The sequence below is a fragment of the Neoarius graeffei genome, chromosome 13 (assembly GCF_027579695.1).
Source record: "Neoarius graeffei isolate fNeoGra1 chromosome 13, fNeoGra1.pri, whole genome shotgun sequence".
NCBI lineage: Eukaryota > Metazoa > Chordata > Actinopteri > Siluriformes > Ariidae > Neoarius > Neoarius graeffei.
In genome coordinates, this window is record NC_083581.1 from 29,423,242 (window position 1) to 29,441,315 (window position 18,074).

The 18,074-nt window shown below is 44.3% G+C and overlaps 1 protein-coding gene across 2 annotated transcripts in view; it reads right to left on the bottom strand.

The window, feature by feature from the left end:
• magi3a (membrane associated guanylate kinase, WW and PDZ domain containing 3a) overlaps positions 1–18,074 on the bottom strand; it is a 439,861-nt gene that overhangs the window by 163,647 nt on the left and 258,140 nt on the right. For both annotated transcript variants that reach the window (XM_060937472.1, XM_060937471.1), the window contains exon 3: positions 16,289–16,408. In XM_060937472.1, coding sequence (XP_060793455.1) covers positions 16,289–16,408 — 120 coding nt within the window. The remainder of the gene's footprint in view (positions 1–16,288; positions 16,409–18,074) is intronic.

Consider the following 18,074-nt stretch of genomic DNA (forward strand, 5'->3'; position numbering starts at 1 on the left):
GTGTGAGTTCCGCCGCCGCCGCCACAAAAACCACATCGCCAGGTCTCGCCTCATCTCCATGCTTTACTTGCAAACTTGAAGAGTGCGCTTTTTTTTTGTTTACGTATTACGTCAATTTGCACATGCGGGACACTTTTGGGTCGTTTTCCGTTCATATTGGAGATCGCATACAAGTCTCATATAATTGGTAATGTGAACAGCCTAACAAAAATCGGATTTCACAGCAAATCGGATATGGGTCGTTTCAGGTTGCAGTCTGAACGTAGTGTTAGTCAGACAGAACTGAGGAAGCCTTTAGGATGAGAGGCGAAACGTCTTCAAGAATCTTCAAGCAAGTCCAGTTGCTCTCTTCTACCAACCACAGATTGCTATAGGCTACTTTTATTTTTGATATCTAACCTTATTATTTTGTGGTCTTTGAGGGAAAGCCAGTATGTATTGTATTTTAAGTATGAGCAGAGTTTGAAAACCTGTTAAGTGAGGCACACCGGATTTCCAGTTTTGTGTTTTGCAATGCATCCCAGCATTACTAATGTAATGTATGTAAAGTATAAATAAACAAAAGGATCCTGTTTTGAAATTTCATTTCTGTTTTTCTCTTTTTCTTCTCAGTAACATGAAGCACTTGGAAGTTGTCAATTTGTAATGAATCGAACCGGATCGAATCGTATCGTACCAAATCGTTTACTACTTTTTATGAATCGTTCCTGAATCGGATCGTAGCCTGTGAATCGAGATTTGAATCGAACCGTTTTGAGTGAAAGATTCACACCCCTATTAGTTTCGTCTACATGAAGCAGGTATCTATTTTATCCCGTGCCGCTGCAACTGAATATGAAAACTTGACAATATTCAGTGTGCAGTTTCATATCAAGCTTCGTTCGTATCAAATAACTAGGAGACCTGTGCAGGTCTGAGCTCAGCCTCTCTCAGCACGCCAGTGACTATCATCCATTCTTAAACATGCTTGAACTCGGCTAATTATACACATACAGAGAGGTGCTTCTATAGACTTCAGCCAAAAAGGCTGAGCCAAAAATGGAAAACTTGAACAAGATCAACTGTGAGCTACTGCTCACTTACGTATCCCCCCCCCCCCCGCTCTTGCTTATATCAGAATGCAAGCAATCAAAGGAACAGGACACATTATGGATGTTGACTTCAACAAATAATTAACCCTGAAACAAGTAAGTAAAGAGCAGTGTTCTCCCCACGGATTTCAAAGAACATCCTGGTAAACTCATTCTGAAATCACATTTTGCTTCTTGAAATAGTGTCAAAATCCACCCTATATGTTTTCATAAATACATTCAGTCGGTAAACAGGAAGTCGATGTGCGACAGACCTGAAAACAGTATATGTGGTAAAGAACCCCAAGCTGAAGCTCGGTACCAAATATCAAGCAGTTGCGATTTGTAGCTGCCAAGAAAAAGGGTTACGAAAATTTAGTAAATCTACGCTATGTTTCATGAATACTGTACATTCAGTCGGTAAACAGGAAGTCGATGTGCGACAGACCTGAAAACGGTATACGCGGTACAGAACCCCAAGCTGAAACTCGGTACCAAGTGGCTATGATTCGTGGTTGCTGAGAAAAAGAGCGTTTCGGACGGATAGAGGTAAACCAGTATTACCCCCGCTCCGAAGGAGACTTGATTCCACCACACAATCACCCAGTCCACATTTACCCCTTTTCCACCAGATCAGTTCCAGGGCTGGTTCGGGGCCAGTGCTGGTGCTGGTTCACAACTCGTTCAACTTGCGAGCCAGCTGAGAACCAGTTTGCTTTTCCATAGCTTGGGGTGCTAAGGGAAGCCACGTCATTATGTTGCTGTATACGTCAGTTACGTCGCTACGTTTGCATAAACCTTGGCGCGAATATCGAAGCAAAAACAACACGGAAGAAGCAGCAGCAGCAACAACAACAACAATAATGGATGACTTCACGTTTGTACAGCTGCTGCCTCTCGTCGCTTAAAAATGGCGACCTTATTGTTGTCGGTCTTAACAACTCCGCCCCCCGCTGACGTAAGCGGTTCTTTCCTCTGGCCCAGCAGAGAGTTGGTGCTAGCCTGGAACCGGTTTTTCTGGCCCCAGAGCCAGTTCTTTGTCAGTGGAAACAGAAAACCCGGTTCCAAACTAAGCACTGGCCCCGAACCAGCCCTGGAACTGCTTTGGTGGAAAAGGGGCAATTGAGACCTGACATCGTTTTGGTCTCAGAGGCTACAAAGCAGCTGATACTGCTGAAAGCTGACGGTACCCTGGGAAAAGAGGATGAAGGAGGCCCAAGAAAGGAAGATACCAGGACCTGGTGGCGGGGACCAGATGCATGCCAGTAAAGGTGAGCCGTAGGGGATTTGCTGGTTGCTCCCTGGCTTACTGAACCCTGGGCATAACTGGTGCCAGCAGAAGAGCCATTGTTAACAACATGGAGGCAGTAGAGAGCGCATCCAGACGGCTCTGGTTGAAGAGGGGGGAGCAATGGGGGCAGAAATATGCCACGAGGACACAGGCTGAGGTCTGATCAGCCTTGATCGGGTAGCCTGGAAGAGGGTGTTTGTGGAAAGACCCGAAACACCCAATGACTCCAGGAAAGAACACTGATGATGCGTCCTAATGCTATGGAGAACTTAAGGACCTACTTTCATTTGTCCATCTACTGTATTCTGAAAGTCGAGTAATTCAGAAAACACACTTCTCAAGTTCACCCAATCCAAAAGAGCTTAAAACAAAAGGAAAGGAAATAAAGCAAAAAGTTTTGCTTTTCTTTTTGAAAAATGAACAAACGTGACAGTTGGAGCTCATATAAGCAATCAAGCAGAACTCTCGAGAGTGGCTACACATGATGTATTGACACCATCGAGGCAATCTTTCTTCCAGTCCTCGCTTCAAACCCAGCTCCATTTCCCCTGCAATGTCCAAACCACGTTTCTCTTCTGCCACAGGCTCATGTGTGTCCATCCATCACACCTGAACAGAGATATGAGGAAGCACACGGCTTTAACCAGTCACGTCTTCATCATGGAGATGTGCGTTATCAGCCTAGCGGTGCTGCAGGCCTCGCAGACACGTGTCAGGCTACGCCGTGATGAATCGCTCATAAACATGCCATTACTCATTCATGAGCCTGAGCGCACTCGGATCAAAGGAGATGAACAGGGAGGAAAAGGGAGCAGGAGAGAGATAGAAGGGGAAGAGATGTCGGAGAGCACAAATCAGGAGGGAGGATGGGACGACGGCTAAGCTCGGTCATGTCATTGATCTTCAGCAAATCTGCAGAAAATCCGAAGGCTGGGAAACCATTGCAAGTTTTATAGAAACCGACAGACCTCATTCAGTGATCACTTCGCTAACTGAAACGTGCGGATGCTACATTCGTTTTATGTGAGGAGGATCATTTTTGAATCGACTCCAACGCTTCAGGGCTGACACTTAGCTTCCAGAGTTTTCAGTGAATCAGGGAATCAACTCTTTGGGATTGACTCCCCACACCTTCAGTATGAAGTGAAAACTGGATGGTGACTTTACAAGGGTCAAAAAAAAAAAAGTCAAAGTCCCTTCCATGCCAGGATCTGGTCTTCCCAGGCAGTCTCCTGTCCCAGTACTAACCAGCTCTTTGAGGCGTATGAATGCAGCGCCAATCTCCGTTTCCGTAGCCCTCGGCCTCTCGCCTATACAGCTAGGGTTACAGTGGGGGGCTAGTCCTCTGCTAACCGCGAGAGTTTGACTCCCCATTCACATCTGTATTGCAGCATGCCTTGCCAGATGGCAGTAGCTACCATTTTTATGATGGTCTTTGGTATGACCCGACCGCGAGAAGAACTCCCGGTCGAGAGGTGGACACGCTAACCACTAAACCAACTCGTGGCCCACTTTACAAGGGACAGTTGAAGAATTTGGTTCCAAAACATGATAAATCCACTGTGATAAATGTGATGGGGGGGGGAAAAAATTGTATTCTCTTTCCCAAAATATTGGTAGGATGAAAACCACTATTTTTGGTTTGAAACTTTAATAACACACTATGAGGCTGTAATAATTTTAAAAATGGAAATACAGATTTTGATTTTTAACCCCCCCACTGCAATAAATCCATTACATCAATACATTGTTGTGCGTGTGAGAAATATAACTACAAACAAGAAGTAAGTTTGATCTACACACATGACCGCCTCTGAACTTGGACCGTCTCTTGTACTGGACCACAGATTTTCCTAAATTACATTCATCTTGTCGTCTACAAGCTCCAATCTATTTTACACACCAAGCTCTGAGGAATGTTCACAGCAAGAAGGTTCTGGGTTCGAACCCAGAGGGCCAGCGAGGACCTTTCTGTGCGGAGTTTGCATGTTCTCTCCGTGTGGGTTTCCTCCGGGTGCTCCGGTTTCCCCCACAGTCCAAAGACATGCAGGTTAGGCTAATTGGTGGCTCTAAATTAGCGGTAGGTGTGAATGTGAGTGTGAATGGTGGTTTGCCTCTATGTGTCCGCCCTGTGATGATCTGGCGCCTTGTCCAGGGTGTACCCCGCCTCTCGCCCATAGTCAGCTGGGATAGGCTCCAGCTTGCCTGCGACCCTGTACAGGATAAGTGGCTAGAGATAATGGATGGATGGATGGATGGACACCTTGTACAGCATGTACCTTAATGCATCTTTAATTCCCTTTTGGACAAATGATGTATGTATCCATCCATCCATCCATAGCACAGCAGCGCTCCATACTTGAGAGTATGGTAATGCATCGAGCTGAATTTTGATGGCTTTTGTGACCACAAGGAATCCGATCACAACTGCAAGGCAACACACATCTCAAAAGCTTGACCACTGGACAACGAAGATTGTATCTTTATTTACACAAGATAGATGGTTTTTTTATCCAGCGCCGATTTTTAATCTGCTTTTTAAAAAAATAACATGGGGATTATTTACTAACACGTTTTACACTCATCGGGAGCTCCGCTTTTCGGTGGTGCCTAAATATAAATAAATTAATTGGCATATCGAGATCCCAGGAGGAATCATGTGCTCAACATGGAAAACAGCATAACATTGGACGACATTATCGACTGAAATAATAATATAAAACATTAAGATCATAAAGAGGCCATTGATTTTCTTCCAAATCTCAGTAAAAGGCGAGGAAGCGCCACAATGTTGACTGTTTTGGTATTTGAATGGTGTGCTGTGATTGGTCGAGGGGGATACATCATGTTCTGCAGAAAATCAGTCGTGGCGCTTGTTGTGTTTGGAAAGAAAAGGGGATGCATGTTGCAGAGAAACGTAGTGGATATTGCATTCTGCTAGCCTGGGCCCGCCCATCCTAAGTGTGACGCAACACGAGGGCCTGTTGCGAGCTTAGTCTGGCAAGGCAAGCTATCTCCAGCTCTTCCAAGCTCCCGAAAAATCGGGAGCCAATCAACTTTGAGCATCTCCAACGGCCCTGGGTAGAGGCGTGTTCAAGGGACTGACGTAGTAGAACTGCGACCGGAAGCCATAGATTGTTTACAGAATCTATGCCGGAAGCGCTTCATTCACTAGAAACATTACGAACATGGAGCAGCGGCAAGCCTTTGACACAGCGGTAGATGCTTTATTGAAAGCATTCAACGGGAAGTTCTCATTGAAAACGGAGCAAAGTGCAGCCCTGGAGGTATTTATCTTCTTCCTGTTACTCAAGCAGTTTCCGTCGCGTCACATACGTCAGAGGAAAGAGTGATGTGATTGGTTTAAGCTTCGTCACAGCCTTTTCTGGCTTCGACCAGTAGCAAACTGAGGCATTTCAGGGAGGCGGGTCAACCACGCCTTTGGGAAACGGTTGGGCTTAATATCTTTGCCAGGCCAAATGCTCGCAGAGCTTTGAAGTCACGTTAGCCAGACTAGCATTCTGCATGAAACTGATTTTAGAACTTTGAATAGCGAATAAATTCCAAACTTCTTTTGGCAGAAACTTGATTATTTTTAAAATGGCGCTCATCACGTTTTGGAACCAAACTCTTCAACAGTCCCCCAATATCAATATATTGATGCTATTAACCATTCAGCCAATCATGTGGCGGTGAATAAAACACCGCACATCCCGGTTGAGAGTTTCAGTGAAGGCTGAAAACGATGTAGTCTCAGATACTTTGACCGTAGCATGATTTCTGGTGGCTCTTCAACTAATTTCTGATGAGGGCCAACTTCTTTAAATATAATTAGCAAGAAGGCCAAAGAAATTTCACGGTAATTATCGGATTATAGTACTTGTCAACATGAGAAACAACACTAAATGCCCTCAATCCCGTCTATGACAAGGTGTTTATTAACCACGGATTCAGGTTCAAATGGGATCTACACTACAAGTGAGATACGTTTGTCCAGATCAATAGCAATTCGACAGAAATTGCCTCATATATTAGAAGTGCGCTCAGAGCGCCCAGACCTTCACCAAGGACAATCGTTGACTCTTCTATGATGAGCAAATCTGCAACCGTAACCACTTTATAGGTCTGGGTATATTTCCAAAATCATTAGAATTCTATGGCCTCACATGTATCCTAGAAGATTACTAGTATCTGCGAATGTGGATTGTGATATAGAGTCATCATATTTCTACACTGGGTGGCACGGTGGTGTAGTGGTTAGCACAGTCGCCTCACAGCAAGAAGGTTCTGGGTTTGAACCCAGTGGCCGGCGAGGGCCTTTCTGTGCAGAGTTTGCATGTTCTCCGCGTGGGTTTCCTCCGGGTGCTCCGGTTTCCCCCACAGTCCAAAGACATGCAGGTTAGGTTAACTGGTGACTCTAAATTGACCGTAGGTGTGAATGTGAGTGTGAATGGTTGTCTGTCTCTATGCGTCAGCCCTGCAATGACCTGGCAACTTGTCCAGGGTGTACCCCGCCTCTCGCCCGTAGTCACCTGGGATAGACTCCAGCTTGCCCACGACCCTGCACAGGATAAGCGGCTACGGATAATGTATGGATGGATATTTCTACATTGGCTATGTTTTTTCACTACTGACATTCACAAAAGATTTAAAAAAAAAATAATTGTGGATCCACCTTGGGAATTGGATCTGCTCTAAAAATTTAACAGCTTCTTCCTTGGCTTATGCTACACCCTTCTACCAAGTTTCATGGAAATCAGGTCTGTAGGTTTTGCGCAATCCTGCTTACCATCAGACAAACATGCATACAAACTGCACCAAAAACAACTTCCTCTGCAGAGGTCATGAACAATTCTAACCGGTCCTGTCCATTTGTTGTCGAGTAAGTGAAATTACACCTTTATGATTTGGCAAGAACTACAAAGACAGGCTCATATGAAGTGACAGCAAGCTGCAGGCACTAGAGGAGGTGGCTCTTTGTAAGGGAGGCAGGAATATTTAAATAATATTCCGAGCCGAGCCGCCATTTTGAATCCTCATTCACGGCTGTAATGTAAATGGCTTCCTCCTCGGTATACAAGTGCACTTCCACGGCAGGAAAAAAACAAAACAAAACTACATTTTGCCGCCTATATAGTCCCCTATTTATACAAATAGGAGTCATTCAGGATTCAGCCATGTTTTTGCTCAGCGTTAGGAGCAGTTAGAGGTTTTTAGCTTTCTCCTGAAATGCTTTTTTTTTTTATTTCTTCTTCCTCAGGGTAGTAAAACTCGCTTTCGCTGTGAACACTGTCGTTATCGCTGTCCATGCTGTAAAATTAATGCTATTCTCCTGAGAAATGCTGGCAAAAATTTATAAGATTTTTGATAATCTTATAAATAAATCTTTAAAAAATAAAAATTAAAAAGATAAATGTTGACAAAAAATGTTTGTTTGTTTGTACTATGTTTGTTGTTGTGAATGAGCGAGTCACCAGAGGTCCATAACCGGCATCCGTAACTGGGGTCCGTACCCGCTCACCAGCCAATCAGAGCGCAGGATTTGGACCGCGAAAAAAAAAGAATACGTTATTTACCAGCTGGGAGGTCCGATTGGTGAAATACCGTGACCGAGGTCTTGAAAGTACTGAGTGAGGCCCTCTGGGCCGAGGTCACGGTATTTCACCATACGGACCGACCTTAAGCTGGTAAATAATATATTTATTTTTTTCTTTACCAAATTCTAACAGAAAACGAGAGCGCCCGAAAGGGAAAACCGAGCCGCCATTTTGAATCCTCATTCACGGCTGTAATGCAAATCACCTCCTCCTCGGTATACAAGTGCACTTCCATGGCAGGAAAACAACTACATTTTGCCGCCTATGTAGTGCCCTATTTATACAAATAGGAGTCATTCAGGATTCAGCCATGTTTTTGCTCGGCGTTAGCAGCAGTTAGAGGTTTTTATCTTTCTCCTGAAATGTTTTATTTCTTCTTCCTCAGGGTAGTAAAACTCGCTTTCGCTGTGAACACTGTAGTTATCGCTGTCCATGCTGTAAAACTAATGCTATTCTCCTGAGAAATGAGAAAATAAATGTTGACAAAAATTGCTACTGTTGTGAACGAGCGAGTCACCAGAGGTCCGTATCATAGGATACGGACCTGCTCGCCAGCCAATCAGAGCGCAGGATTTGATGGAAACCAGACCGTAAAAAAAAAAAAAAGATTTTTATTCCATGGAAAAAGTGGCCTGTATGTATAATAATTGTTTTTATTGCATGTGTGAGGAAACGTCTTGTTGTTGAGCGAGAGACAGAGAGCACAGAGGCCAGATCGGTTCTTGAAAAAAACTTCAATAATCACTCTTTACAGCCGTGGTGAGCAGAAAAGTATCACAGAATGCCCAACCTTGTGCTACCACATCGGGCTCTGCTCTGATCAGCAAAGAACAGGAATCTGAGGCTAACCTGGGTGCAAGATCACCAAAACTGAACAGTGAATAAGAAAAGATTGGAAAAAGCCCAGGCGACTGATGCTATTACTTTAACTACGCATAATCTAATTGATATAAAAAGCTTTGCTATTTGAGGCGTAACGTGATCAATTAGAAACAGAGTGCCAAAAACAGAAACTCTTTATTACTGTATTTTATTGATCGGTTATTGCAGCAGCTCTGCATTTTATAGCTATATAAAATACACAGTCAAGATCAGTTTGTGTTCTTGAAGTAAACAAAAAATAATAATGATGATGATGATGATTTCCGTATCTATTTTGGGACAGCTGAGACAAAGCTCTGGGGACCCAAAAAAAAAAAAATCAGCCTAGAGCTCTGTGGAAAAAGAACACACTTCCCAAGTTACATTTACATGCTGTAGCCTGCAGGGCATCCACTCCTATAGTCAAGTGTTATACTCGTTATCTCAATACGGCATAAACAGCGCATATATATTACATACAAGAACGTACGGAGTGTCAGAAAGCACAGCATTGAAACACAGACACTCTGACCTGTAAGTAACAACCAAGCAGAGAAAGGACATTTGCTCAGAAACGTCTCGTTTGTTTGCGTTTCTCCGTCAGCCTTGCAAACGAACGGATTTATAACATCGACGAACCATAAATATTTCAGACCTTGAACAAGGACCATGACTAATTCTGGCAGAAATTCACTAAATAAGGGGCACGTGAATGTTTTTCCCGGCTCACAAGCACACTCTGTACATAGTAAACAGAGCGGCCGCTGAATAAACACGGACTATGCTAGAATTTGAATAGAAATTCCCGAGGGTCAGCGTTCGATCGGTGTGTGAGTCGGCTGTGACCTTTCCCCTTACTGAGAGAGACATTATCATGCGAAAGGGGTTCCCAGTGAGAAACAGCAGCAGCTCTTACAACAGCACCTTTATGAAGACACAGCAAGAGGGATGAAATAACCTTAGTCCAGGGGCTGCCACCATTTTAGCTCAGGGTCACATCTGCGGCGCTTGAATGCGAATCGAAACCTTTGAAATCGGAATCGATTCGACTTCAGGAAGTGAACCGGACATGCTGTGTATTTTGGCTTGCAGCATTTATTTATTTTTTCCCCAATCCGTGCAAGCTGCTAAAGTGAATAGAATCAAAGGATGGCGCTGAAGCGTTGCGAAAATGCGCAGGATATTCGGAACGATATAAAAAAAAAAAAACACCGGATGCGCAGACGAAACATTTTAAACCTGTTATTTACGGAATCCTCTCGTACTTGATTGAGCGCCTGCTTGGGATATTCTGCACGCTCGGGAAAGGTTTATCGCTGTAATCCTGACCGGTGGGGAAAAAAAAAAAAGTGTTGCACAAGATTCCTGAACACTTCTCGGGACCTTTTTCGATTCGTTGTTCAATTACTGTACGTTCAGTCTGAAGGGGTGTTCACACGGCAACGTTTACTCCGGTGTAGCACCGGGGCTGCCCCGGTAGAGCGTTCACACGGTACAAAGTTATAGCGGTGTCGCCCCTGAAAGCTGCTTAAACCGGTGCAAATCTAACCCTGCTCAGGAGGTGGTTTAAGGAATTTACTCCAGAGTAAACGCTAGTTTGTGGAGCAGCACTGATATAAAATGGGACGTCTGAACGCTACAGGGGTAGACTCGCTACGCGCGAGGAGAGTTGATTACATACGGGCATTGCATAATTTGCATCCTGGTATTTTGCGCTTCCAAAAAGGCGAATAACAACAACAACAGAACTGCGTGTCTTCCAGTGTTGTCAGATTGGGCGGTTTTAAGTGCATTTTGGCAGTACCTGGCAACACTGGTGTCTTCATCCACGTTGTTTTCCCGGCGCTTGGTGATGCCATGACAACCGGGAAAAGGAAGCACATTTTCACGCATGCGCATATTTCATTTCCGCATTATTACTATCGTATAGCACGGTCGCAAAAACTGCCGTGTGAACGCAAGCGGGGCTGCACCGGTGCTAACACGCTTCTCTCTACTAAGCAGGGTTGTGACGTGTGAACGCTCCACAAAATTTACACCGGAGTAAGATATATCGCAATAAAATACATCGGTGCGGCATCGATGCAAATATGTGCCGTGTGAACACCCCTTGAAACAAGACCTGATTTCGGTCTGATTGAGAATCTGTGCTTGGTCTGACGGGTGTGAAGGTGCGCTCCGTTCCTTCTTTTTATCGCTTTGCCTCGACTCTTATTCTCATGCGGAGCATAGAACAGCAGTACGAGATGCTCCAGAGCTCGACAGTGTGGCACAGGTTCAATAGCAGCTTTGGCGAAGAGCGTAGCGACTGGACGTTCCATCCGAATACACGGGGTGTTGAGTTAATACTCACGTAAAAAAGTCAAAGCGAAGATGATCAAAAGCTCTTTACGTTCCCTCGTCCCGTCAAACACGCAGGACCCCCGACATACTCTAATCCATACAACCCAACTTGGGCCCGACTCTCTGCTGTATCGAGACAGAGACTGGTGGATACAGTGGAGGGAGGGGGGGAGGAAATTCTCTCTTTCCTGCACAAATAATCCACTGGTTTTGAACATGCCCACAGTTACTGGGGGAATGGAGGAGTTAAAGGAGAATTGAGGACATCTGTCCGTCTATCCATCCATCCATCCATCCGAGCTCCGACCCACAACTCTGATGTAACACCGAGTAACCGCAAACCCCAGACTGAAGTAAAGATGAGAAAGTGAGTAGATGGGTCAGCGAGGTTACATCTCAATGCCTGTGGGATCATAATGCGCATAGAAGGCACAAGTGCAATAAAATCAACATTACATTAATGAGCTTTTAAGCGCTTAACAATTTCAGCTTGGCGTGTTAAATGCTATGTGCTCAAAATTGGACTTTGGGTCTCGACTGGAATGGAGATGGTGAGGTGGGGTGATCTAGGTATCTCGTGCACTCCAGCGTGCACGAATCCAGCACGATGCTTTATTGTGTAAGTGGCGACCAGAGCTATCGCCCGTTATTCACGTTCCGGGCAGAGCTGTCAGCCCAGGAAGCTGTATTTGTTATGATCCAGACGCTGGCTGCTGTGTTTATACTGCTGGGTTTCACGTGACGTCACATCCGCCCCAAAAAAATCTTAACGGATTTACACGATTTGGAAAAATAACTTTTTCAGAACCGAAAAAAAACCGAGCTTCCGGCTCAACAGTATTATTTTGAGAAATAAAACAAATCTTTGGATATACATTTGTTCATTTTTGCATACATATTACTCATTCTCTGCAGTGGTCTGAATTATTTGTTATTAAATAGTTAATGTAAGTAAGTAAATGTTAATAAGTCAAATTTACTACTTTAAAAAAATTTTTTTTTAAAAATCGTGGGCGTATCGAATCGTGGGTCAAAAATCGCGATACGAATCGAATCGTGAGTTGGGTGTATCGTTACAGCCCTAGTATTTGTTGACAACCATGTTACGTTAACTATTATGGTTTTGTTCTCTTTCGTTTTCATGGTGCTCAGCGTAGAGTGTTTGATGCTGTACTCGTGCTCAAGAGGAATAAAATGCATCTGCACCCGTCAGACACACACTGGTGTTGTTCTTAACGCCAAGGGCTGCTACAGAGTTAGTAAATAATCCCACGTTTTTAAAAAAAAGCTGATTAAAAATAAGCACTGGTTTAAAACAAAAACCCTCCGTCTTATGCAAATAAAGATGAAAATTTTGTTGTCTAGTGGTCAAGTGTTTAGGACACATTGCCTTGCACTTAATCAGGTTCCCTGTCGTGGTACACGTACGTTGTTTGCACATATGTACGTCGGTTGATGCATTAGCATGTTCTCTTACGGTAAAAGTATGGCGCACCGCAAAACGAGCAGTCGAGACGACCGGACGTACGTGATGCATGTCCCTTCCAGGAAGTGCTCGCTGATTATTTAATCTGCTCTAACCAAAACCAACCCTGTGACCGAAATCACTCCCTACTCACTATACAGTGGACTATACAGTGAGGTCACCATTTTGTAGCGCTGTCCGAATGTATAGTGAGAATTAGTCCACCCTATATAGTGCTCTCAAAAGTATCCCACAATGCATCGTGAAAAGTAGCGTACAACCGATGGTCGCTAACCAAAGCAGTACATCCCATCATGCTTTGTGGTCGCGCTGAAAGAAATCAAATCAAAAGCCTCAAATTTGATTTTAATAAAAGGCAGCAGCAAAGAAGGAGGAAAGTGATTTAAAAAAAAAAAAAGATGCAGCAGACACAAAGTACTCTGTATTGATTAATGTGGGAAATTATACGCGCAGTATAATATGGATTTATCACAAAAATACACGCGTGTATTTATAACTTTGAAAACCCACCAGCCGACTGATCCGAAAGTGTTTTGTTTTTTTTTTAACCAATGAGCTCACTGTATAGTCCTCTATCTAGCAATTCCCTATATAGTGAGTAGGTAGTAGCGAACAAGCGAGTGGTTTCGTACCCGGGGCAAGTTTTAAAACACCAGAGATACTGTAATGTCTGGAGATCTTAGCTACATTATTAAGATCCTAACACAGCTACTTCCTGTACATATATTACTGTATGGTCATGTGACCTACTAACAATCAAGTGGTTATAATAAAACCTTTTTTTTTTTTTTTTAAAAATCAGTTCGTCTTAATGAGGTGCGTGTAGTACACCATTTTTCGTGACATCCTATGCGTTGCCTATCCCGTGCGATTCAACGATAATGACTGCAGACGTCCTTCGGAAACATTTCTAAACAGACATCCGAATGAACACTTGAGTCATTCAAGCTTAAAGAGGCTCCCGAGCAGAAAAAGCAGAAGACAGAATGATATAGCAGCGACGCAGCCTGAACTAATTTACATGCGCTGACTTTTACACCAGACGTCAGGGAAAGGCAAGGTATCATTGATCAGAATTAGCCGCTGTGAAATTATCCTTCAGTCTGAAATACCAAGAGACTAAAAAGCAACACGCATCCGTCACGGAGATGGACGGATCACGTCCAAGAGCAGCCCCGGTGACTTCACTGTGACTACCTGATTTACTTTTCTCTCTGAAGTTTAAACTAAGCTTCCTGTACCGGGCGGGGGGGGGGGGGTCCCCCATGATTCAGGCGAAGATCATTAACCCACCTGCCTGAGACAGCTGAAGGGAAACAATAGGGCTCCTGAGAAGTGCTGTTTTAGTCACCAGTGGCTTCGTGGTGATCCAGAGACACAGACACTTCCCAGGAGATGAAAAAGCTCTGGAATGATTAACATCAACCTCGATGAGTCGAGCCGGAGGTTCACACAACCGACACTGTGTGAATGAAAAACGTGACCCATTAAAAGAAAGGAGTGTGAAAATTACGGAAGCCGCGAGAGGCCCTTCATATAATCCTTTTTTTATTCACCTTGTTATCCCGAGATAACGACATAATTAATTCAGGATCTCGAGAAAAAACAACACAACTAATTCGAGATCTCGAGAAAACAAAACCGTTATTTCGAGATCTCGAGAAAACAAAATTATTTCATGATCTCGAGTAAACAGCTGGTTCATTCAGGTGCCCCAAGAGGCTTGCGATATGCTGACTTTGGGGCTATTTCTCATTCTGTATAGACGCAACTTTGGTCATTAGAATGTCTGGAATAATCGATCACCTAATAAGGCAATATTTTGATCAGGGGTTGACACAGGGAGAGATTGCATTAAGTCTTTTAATAAGGGATGATGTTCTCCTCTGGGACCCCCCTCTCTCTCAAGGCATCGTAAAAAGCCATTTCTGCTCTGTTACATGTCCGCCAATTTCTAATGGCGTATTCACACCTACGTTGTTTGGTCCGGACCAAACGAACCAAATTTCCCTTGGTCCGGACCTTTTGGGTTGGTCTGAATACAAACCACCGAACTCTGGTCCGGACCAAACAAGCGGACCGAGACCGAGCTGCAAGGTCGGACTCGGTCCGGACCAAAGGAACCCTGGTGCGGATCTTTTGGAGGTGTGAAAGCAGATCGGACCTAATCCAACAGTTTTGCTTTTTTGTACCTCGGGAGCTTCCGTCGTTTGTCGAGCATTATGGGAAACGGAGTCTTGACGCTCCACCGCAAAGTGCAAACACTGTTTCGGTTGTCAAGGGAACCTTACAACAGTCGTTCAGTCATTCAGACCAGTGGTAGGCTAGACTACAGAGTACAAAAAATGAGTAGGGGGCAAACGTGGGCCGAGGAAGAAACGCGTACCCTTGTGGATATATGGGCAGATGTCCACATATCTGAGCTTTTGGAGAGAACACACAAAAATGGCAACGTGTTTGCTGTATTCAGTGAGAAAATGAAGGAGAAGCGGTTCACGCGCTCCCCAGAACAATGTCGGCTAAAAGTGAAGAAACTCCGTCAGACCTACATTAAAATCAGGGACGTTCTTTCAAAAAGTGGCGGTACTAGCGACGCAAAAAAGAAATTCATCTATTGCGTGAAGAGCCAGAACTGTCACAACATGATGTGCGCTCATCAGCGCTATCCTCCGTAGCCGCCTTGCCCTTTGTCGTCGTCGTTGATAAATTACTTGTACAACAGCATAGTAATCGCACAACTGTGAAAACAGTAAAAACTGGAAAAAGCATATAGCTTTGATGACATTAAAAAGAATAACAGCACGGAAAGCCTCCATGACTACTTTTGAACTTGACGCTTTGTGCGCGTGTCGTCTCTGACCAATAGCTGAACGACCTCAGGGCGCGTGGCTTTGTTGACAGATTTTGGTCCGCTTACTAAAATGTACAGTGTGAAAGTGAACCGCACCAAAATGGAAAAATAAAAAAAAACATTTGGTTCGGACCAAAGCAAGTGAACTATCGAACTATCCTGGTCTGAATACACCCCAAGTCTTCATTGTCTGACCCACAGGGGGCGCAGCTCTGCTAGAAATCTCAGCTGTTTTCTCGAGATCACGAAATAATTTTTTTGTTTTTTCGAGATCACGGAATAATTTTGTTTTCTCGAGATCTCAAATTAGCTGTGTTGTTTTCTCGACATCCTGAATTAATTATGTCGTTATCTCGGGATAACAAGGTGAATAAAAAAAAGATTATATGAAGGGCCTCTCGCGGCTTCCGTAGAAAATAACTCCTCGTGTTTTTTTTTTTTTTTGAGCGTACGCTCTGGAACTCGCGAGGACGAGTTTTATAAATAAATAAATAAATAAATAAATAAATAAATATCGCTGGATCGTGTTACTGTTCATCCGTTTACAAACATCAACCTGCGTCAGGTCGTGGTCATGACGTAGCACGTAGTAACATCACGCTAGCAAACTAGACAAAGGATCAGAAGTCCAAAAAAAAAAGCCTCTAGGATTTAGAATGTGTCTAAGGATTCACGCTACTGAGATCAAGATCTGGAGATGGACTGAAGGACGTGCGAGTCTTCGTACTCCGTAACTAGCCCACGTCATTGAACTTCGGCCCTGCTGCGCTCCCGCGCGCTCTTACGCACCATCGTATGTTCCGCTCTCCAGCAGCAGCCCGCTTTCCTCCAGGACGCGGAACTCCTCCACACTGATGAAGTTGTAGTCCACGCCGGGAACCTCCCCCTCCCGCGGCTGTCTTGTGGTACCTGGCAGAAAAACAGAGACGCAGAACAAAAGGGTCATGCTGAGGATGAAAGAATGCAAGTCTTCTCAAGAAAACTTGGTTTCAAAAGGGCATACAGAGCTACAGTGATGATCAAAAGCCTTTCAGCTTCTCTATCGATTTTACAGCCTGGATCGCATCCCTAAATCTCACGTAGACGGATAATCAGCCTGCTTTTCCTTGAGTGACGCTTCCCCCAGACGTCAGTGATGTTTAAAACACAGCGCCTCTTACTTAACTCCATTTCAAGTTCAAAAAACATCAAGGGGGGGGGGGGGGGGAATACTTATGTAAGGCACTGCCTGTTCAAAAAAAAATCAAATAAATAAATAAATAAACCCCACGGCACTACTTCAACTTGAAATGGTGCTGGAGAAACAGTGTTATGGAACCGGGTTGTTGCAATAACATGTCCTCCCTCCCTGTTTTTCCAGGTTTATCATCTTCACGTGCCTGTTAATGGTTAAACACGCCCCGTTCCATCCATGTTATAAATTGATTGCTTTTTTTTCCCCCTCCGGGTGTAATGATTAAACAGCTACAGTATGAGCTGACGTGTCAATGATAATAATAATACAAGAGCAACTCGACCACACTTAAGAGAGAGAGAAAAAAAAAAAAGTTACTTTAATACTGCATTTCCACAAGGACATTTGTTCCATGCGCGTGTGCTTCAGAGCATTTTCAGGGCTCCACATCAAGATTATGCAAATCACGTCCACGTTATTCAGACCTCCAGGGTTTCCAGAGATTTCTCAAGTAGAGACGACTGTGACAGGATTTTTCGCTCGGGTCGACGCCGACGAGTTCAAACAGAAGCGCGTAACGCGTCGAGGACCAGCAGGTCATCCTGGGGACGGAGCTCATTTCGTTCCCATGCTGTCGCAACGCATCTGGACTATCTGACCTAAACATGCTCGTCAACCCGACACTAGTGACACGGACTCGTGATTTCAGTGCCATTGGCGAGCGGAAGATCCTCTGTCGATGCAAATTATGGTTGACTTGAACGATTCCTTGGACCACCAGGCGCGTGGTCCAGCTTTTCTTCCGCTCCTCGTTCACAACTTTAGCTTCTACACTGCAAAAAAAAAATGGCCTTTCAAAAATAAGAAATAAAAGATTCAAACAAAGCATATTTGCTTGAATCAGGTGGAAAAAAAAAATCTGCCAATGGAACTAGTCAAATTTGACTTGGTAAGATTTCTTAAAGTAAGATGAAAAATCTAACCTGTTTTTAGATGAAATAATTCCAAAATAAGATTGGGGAACTTATTATGCGAGATCTGATTAACTCATCTCATCATCTCTAGCCGCTTTATCCTTCTACAGGGTCGCAGGCAAGCTGGAGCCTATCCCAGCTGACTACGGGCGAAAGGCGGGGTACACCCTGGACAAGTCGCCAGGTCATCACAGGGCTGACACATAGACACAGACAACCATTCACACTCACATTCACACCTACGGTCAATTTAGAGTCACCAGTTAACCTAACCTGCATGTCTTTGGACTGTGGGGGAAACCGGAGCACCCGGAGGAAACCCACGCGGACACGGGGAGAACATGCAAACTCCACACAGAAAGGCCCTTGCCGGCCCCGGGGCTCGAACCCGGACCTTCTTGCTGTGAGGCGACAGCGCTAACAACTA